General features: G+C 41.3%; 1 protein-coding gene across 1 annotated transcript; it reads left to right on the top strand.

The window, feature by feature from the left end:
- The first annotated feature begins 272 nt into the window (after positions 1-272).
- Positions 273-5970, top strand: LOC146885412 (uncharacterized). The gene is made up of 5 exons (XM_085674916.1): positions 273-380; positions 434-721; positions 808-1055; positions 4692-4971; positions 5686-5970. Exons 1-5 carry the CDS (start codon positions 273-275, stop codon positions 5968-5970), a joined length of 1209 nt encoding a protein of 402 aa, XP_085531042.1.
- Positions 5971-6271: the final 301 nt, after the last annotated feature.

Raw genomic sequence — 6271 nt, forward strand, 5'->3', positions numbered from 1 at the left:
TGTCGCTTGAGCAACAGCAGTTAGTGATGCAGCAATTGGAGGCTGCACGAGTGGCTGCCGAGGATGCACATGGGCAGCATATGGAGGCACTCCGCCAGCTGGAGGAGACCAGGACAGCTGCACCTACTTTTGGTCCTGAGCCACGACCTGCAGCCAGGGAGTGGAGTTTAAAAGATTTCCTGAAGCACCACCTAGCGAAGTTTGATGGGAAGACTAGTCCTGATGCCGCAGATCAATGACTGAAGGACCTAGAGTGTATCTTTGATACGAAGATGTGCCTTGCAGAGAACAGGCTAGCATTCTCAGTGTATATGCTCACGGGGGAGGCAGAGCATTGGTGGATCAGCACCAAATCCATCATAGAGGAGAGAGATGAGCCGGTGACGTGGGAGGCATTCCTGGAGAAATTCCTCTCTGAGTATTTTCCATATAGTATCCGGTACGCCAAGGAGGTGGAATTCCTCCAGTTGACTCAAGGGAGAAGACCGTGACGGAGTATGCTGAGAGATTCAAGCACCTCAGCCGTTTCTACACTCTGCCACTTGATGAAGAGCGGCGATGCAGAAAGTTCGAGAATGGTCTCCGCGGTGATATCCGCTTGATGGTGGTTCCCTTGTCCATCAAGGATTTCGCTACTCTGGTGGAGAAGGCCAGAGTTATGGAGAAGATGAAGCGTGAAGTGGAAGGTCAGCGCCCACAGCAACCACAACAATCACAAAGAGTACGTGGACCATCTAGGTAAAAGCCCATACATGAGGAGCGGAGGAGACCATATGATAGACCTCACTTTCAACCTCAGGGGTCTAGGAGCTTCCCACCTCAGCAGGGTCGGGTGCAGTGCTATATATGTGGAGGCCCTCACCTGAGGAGCGCCTGCCCGCGTATGGAGGGTTACCGCCGGTGCAACAACTGTGGCAAGCAAGGCCACTTTGGGAAGGACTGTCCCACCATTGCCAGGACAGCGACACGCCCTCCAGTTCAGACTTCCCACCACCATCAGCAGAGGGACAGAGGCAACAAGCTTTAGGCGACGGGCATAGTCTATGCTATGACAGGTGTGAGATCCAGGAAATTCATAAAAATTAATAATTAATAGAATATAAGAGATGAGGGGTTGAGACTACCTTAGGAGAGTTCTTTGATAAATCCTAGACAAGAAACAATGTGAACCTAAGTGGTTTAGAGCACTTAATTATGTTGGAAGGACTTGGGTTCAAGTCCCGAGCATGTCATTAGTAGATTTATTTAATTTTGTTTTATTTTGCTACTATATTGTGAATGTGAAAGCATGATTTAAGTTCATACGAATGGGTAAATTGACATGAATAATGTGATTGGTTTGTTGGTTTGCATGTGGTTGAGGAGTTGGAAGCATGTGGGTTCGAACCTTGGGTTGAAGGAAATGGACCCTCTATATTTTTATGTTTTGTTATGTGATGAAAAACCTAGAAATTGTAGAAATTTCCTGGGAAATCAGAGGGGCGTCAGTTAGGTGCAGTAACCAAGAGTAATGGCCATTAAACTTAAAAATATAAATTAATTTTGTTTTCCTTTTTATTTTTATTTAATTCGAGCTGAATGGGTGAGAGGGAAAGGAGTGTGTGAGAAAACAAAGGGTTAGAGAGTGTGACAGCCAGGAGAAACAAAGAGGGGACTGGAAATTTACGTGGTTCAGAGGGAGAGAGTGAGGGTGAAGGGAGTTGAAGAAGATACCCTTTAAGGAGGCTTTGGATAGCAAGCACAAATCATTTAATTGCAATTGGAGCAAGGAAATCAGGTAAGGGGACCTGCACTATTTGTCTTAATTTTGAGATAATTATTTCTGTGCATGTATGAGATTGGTATGTGTTTTATTCCCTTTGCGAGCACAATTTCAGCAAGTTCTTACGTCGACCATATGCCGATGGTTTTAATCTTTTTTGGTAGGACTTTCAGGCTTGCGAAATAAAAAAAATTTACATATTCTTTCTTTATACAGATCATGCTTCAATAATAGAAAGTTGTTGTTTTGATTGTTTTATAAAAGGTTATTACTGGTGTCTTTGTGGTAGTATATATTTATTTATATACTCTATAATTTTTGTGTGCATTGATGCTATATGATATTAAGTACTATTACTTTATCTAGATCAAAAGAAAAAAATATACATGAACAATGGCAAAACTATAAAATATATAAATGGAGGTTGGGTCATTCAGAACTTTGGTAATGTCCGTGAATTATTTTGGTGGTGGCATTCAAACTATGGCCTTGACATTATTATTGTAATTGTGTTTTAGTTCTTATGATAGTATGAAGAATAATAGCATTTGCGGGTTAGTGATTTTTGTATCATGTCTTGGTTTTGGGAATAAAGCAGAAGGTTATGGTTCAAAATTGTTTACTTGAAATTTTTTTTTCTTTTTTTTTTTCTTCTGTGGTATAACGACTGTATTATTCATAGAAGATTATATGATTATAATTTCTTTTAATTAATTTATAGTGAGAGGTGTGTAGTCATGATATGATTAGTTACTCATGATGTATTAGGAAAGTGTAAATATATAATCTTCCGTCTGAGACAATTTCTTTCGTATGGATTATAGAAAAAGCATGAAATGTGGAATCAAAATCTTGGATGATAAAGATTGTTTAAATTTTTTTTTAGGTGCAATTTAAGGAGAAATTTGTGGAGTGAATTAGAGCATATTTTGATAAAGACTCATTACCTTGCTTTTAGCGATCAACAATAATCAAATATATTAAAAGCTAGTGGAAGTATTTCGTTGGGATAGATAATATGATAATAATTATATTTGATGCAGTTTTATAGAGTTAAGAGCACGGGAAAATTTTAGTGGGTAAGCACATGTGTTTGGAGTTTAGGGTTGCATAAATTTTGTAGAGATGTATCAAATTTAAATGGTGCAATTCTTTTTTTTGGGTTGAATCATGAATTCTTTTGTTGACGGTTGGTTTGCATAAGTGTGATTAAATTGTAAAACATGAATGAGATATACGGTGAAGTGTGTAGGAAGTGGTGCAAGTTTATTTAAAAATAAATAAATAAATAAAATTAAAATTAAAAGGGATTTTTTTAATTATATAATTTGTTCTTAATAGGGATGAATTGATTACTAAAAATAGTGAGTGAAAATGTGTTGGCATGAGTTGTATGCAACTTTATTAGGCGAATGGAAAATGCTAAACTAGGAGTATTAAAAATAAAGATTCAGGTGGGAGTGTCCATTTATTTGGAAAATCTCGTTAAAGTTGAGGTTAGTTATGTATTGTGATGCGAACCCTTTTTTTTCCTTAACGGGGATTTTTGTTAAAGGTGGGATATGGTGGATTAGTTACGAGCGGGGAGGTTCGTAACGGAGATTTGAGATGCGTGATTGATGCAGGCGGGGAGGTCTGTATCTGTTGTACTCTTGTGTGGAGATACGAGCGGGGAGGTTCGTATGTTCCGTGCTCACAGTTGAGGCTACTATGAGCGGGGAGGTTCATAGTAGGTGTTCACGCATGTTGGACTACGAGCGGGCAAGTTCGTAGAGTTGGACTACGGGCGGGGAGGTCCGTAGAGTTGGACCACGAGCGGGTAGGTTTGTGGGAGCATGATAATCCCTAAGGACCAAGGCTGTGAATGAATCTTTCTCATATAGGTTATGAGATTGGGGGTATAATGTTATAAAAGATCACTAAACTAAAATTAACTAAGTTAGATTGGGTGAGGGTCAATTCTTATTATCTCATTGTTTATATTATTTTTCTTTTTCAGCTCACCCTTTCTTATTTGTGTGTTTGTGTTTGGCGATGATCACTTGTTACGTGGGAGCAGATGTGACTTCAGGTGAGAATGCTGAAGCATAGCGACGGAGCGGGGGCCTATGATGGGAGATTTTTCCTATATTTTCATTTCATGCATTTTGTAATAGATTTTATGACGTTTTTCTCTATTATGAACTTGTAATAAAGATGAAGTACTATGATTGGATTATCGCGATAAAAGTTTTTAACTTTCCTGCGCTTGGGAACTTTATATAATGTTTGGATTTCCAAAAGAAAATTCATGATTTATGTTGTATCTAGTAATATCCATCTGGGGTGTTACAACAAGAGCAGAGGCTGTAGGCTCATGTAACCTTGTTATGGGTTATTGTGTAATTTTTGGGATGAGGTGTTGTGTGTTGTATGATTCTGGAGCGACACCCTCCTTTGTGTCAAATGCTTGTGTGGAACGTCTGGGTTTGCCGGTGTGCGAGCTGCAGTGTGAGCTTGTGGTGTCTACTTCGGCGTCGGGTTTAGTCAAGACGTCTTCCTTGTGCGCTAGGTGTCCAATGGAGGTAGACGAACGCAGGTACAAAGTAAATTTGATCTGCCTACTTCTGCAGGAGTTAGAGGTGATCTTGGGGATGGATTGACTCTCTACCAATCGCATTCTTATACATTTTGGGGATGTATTTCCGGAGGAAGTGCCAGGGTTGCCTCCCAATAGAGAGGTGGAGTTCTGTATTTATGTAGTATCAGGGACAGGTCCGGTATCGATGGCCCCTTATCGCATGGCTCCGGCAGAGTTAGTGGAACTCAAGAAACAAATAGAGGAGCTGATGGAGAAGCAGTTTATTCGACCCAACACTTCGCCTTGGGGAGCACCAGTGCTGCTAGTGAAGAAGAAGGATGGGAGTTCACACTTGTGTGTGGACTACAGGCAGTTAAACAAGATGACAATCAAGAACAAATATATACTCCCAAGAATTGACGACTTGATGGATAACCTGCATGGGTCATTAGTGTTCTCGAAGAAAGATCTACGGTCTGGATACCATCAGATTTTGGTGAAGGCGGATGACGTACAGAAGACTGCCTTCCGGTCATGGTATGGACATTATGAGTACGTGGTTATGCCGTTTGGTGTGACTAACGCTCCAGCAGTGTTCATTGACTATATGAACAGGATCTTCAGACCTTTCCTAGATAAGTTTGTCGTGGTCTTCAATGATGACATCCTTATCTATTCCAAGACTCAAGAGGAACATGCAGAACACCTGAGGTTGGTGCTTGGTGTTTTGAGGGAGAAGCAGTTGTATGCCAAGTTGTCCAAGTGTGAATTCTGGATGGGAGAGGTTCAGTTTTTTGGGCACGTGATATCTGCACGAGGTATAGCGGTGGATCTGGCCAAAGTTGAGGCCGTGGTAAAATGGGAAAGTCCCAAGTCCGCAACAGAGATAAGAAGTTTTGTGGGTCTAGCTGGCTACTATAGGAGGTTTATAGAGGGATTCTCCAAAATAGTGGCGCCTCTGACACAACTCACACGAAAGGATTAGCCCTTCACATGGACGGACAAGTGTGAGGAGAGTTTTCAGGAGCTTAAATGGAGGTTGACTAGTGCTCCCATATTGGTAATTCTGGATGTTGGGAAACCATTTGAGGTCTACTATGACGCATCTCATCTTGGACTCGGCTGTGTTCTAATGCAAGAGAAAAAGGTAGTGACGTGTGCTTCTAGACAACTTAAGGTGCATGAGCGTAACTATCCCACTCATGACCTAGAGTTAGCAGCCATAGTGTTCGCTTTGAAGATCTGAAGGCATTATCTTTGTGGTGCTCAGTTCCGTGTGTTCAGCGATCATAAGAGTCTCAAGTATCTATTTGATCAGAAGGAGTTGAACATGTGACAGTGAAGATGGATGGAATTCTTGAAGGATTATGACTTCGAGCTCCTATATCACCCAGGGAAGGCAAATGTAGTGGCGGATGCATTGAGTAGGAAGACTGTACATGCTGCACACCTTATGATTAAGGAGGTGGAACTACTGGAGAAGTTCAGAGACCTGAGGCTACAGGTGGAGTTGGGGTTCGAGTCCATTAGGTGTAGTACTCTTACTATATCAAGTGATTTCTTGGACTCAATCAGAGTTAGAGAACAACTTGGGTCAGATGAGGCAAAGGATTTTGTTTTGGGTAAGGATGGCATACTGTGCTTCTAGAGTAGAGTATGTATACCTGATAATGCTGAGGTAAAACGGTTAATCCTTGAGGAAGGTCACAAGAGTCGTCTTAGTCCGCATCCTGGCATGACTAAGATGTATCAGGATCTTAAGGAATCCTTCTGGTGGCAAGGAATGAAGAAGGATGTTGAACAATTTGTATCCGCTTGTCTAACCTGTCAGAAGCCAAAGGTGGAGCATCAAAGACCTGGTGGGATTCTACAGCCTTTGGAGATACCAGTATGGAAATGGGACAACATCTCGATGGACTTTGTGACCCATTTGCCACGAACCTTTAGAG

This window comes from Vigna unguiculata, chromosome 6 (assembly GCF_037176805.1).
Source record: "Vigna unguiculata cultivar grain cowpea cultivar isolate G323 ecotype 2 chromosome 6, ASM3717680v1, whole genome shotgun sequence".
Lineage (NCBI taxonomy): Eukaryota > Viridiplantae > Streptophyta > Magnoliopsida > Fabales > Fabaceae > Vigna > Vigna unguiculata.

Coding starts and splice junctions, on each gene's coding strand:
- LOC146885412 (XM_085674916.1), top strand. CDS start 273: ATGTGCCTTGCAGAGAACAGGCTAGCATTCTCAGTGTATATGCTCACG. Junction 381..433: donor TAGAGGAGAGAGATGAGCCG/GTGACGTGGGAG, acceptor TTTTCCATATAG/TATCCGGTACGCCAAGGAGG. Junction 1,056..4,691: donor CATAGTCTATGCTATGACAG/GTGTGAGATCCA, acceptor TGTGGACTACAG/GCAGTTAAACAAGATGACAA.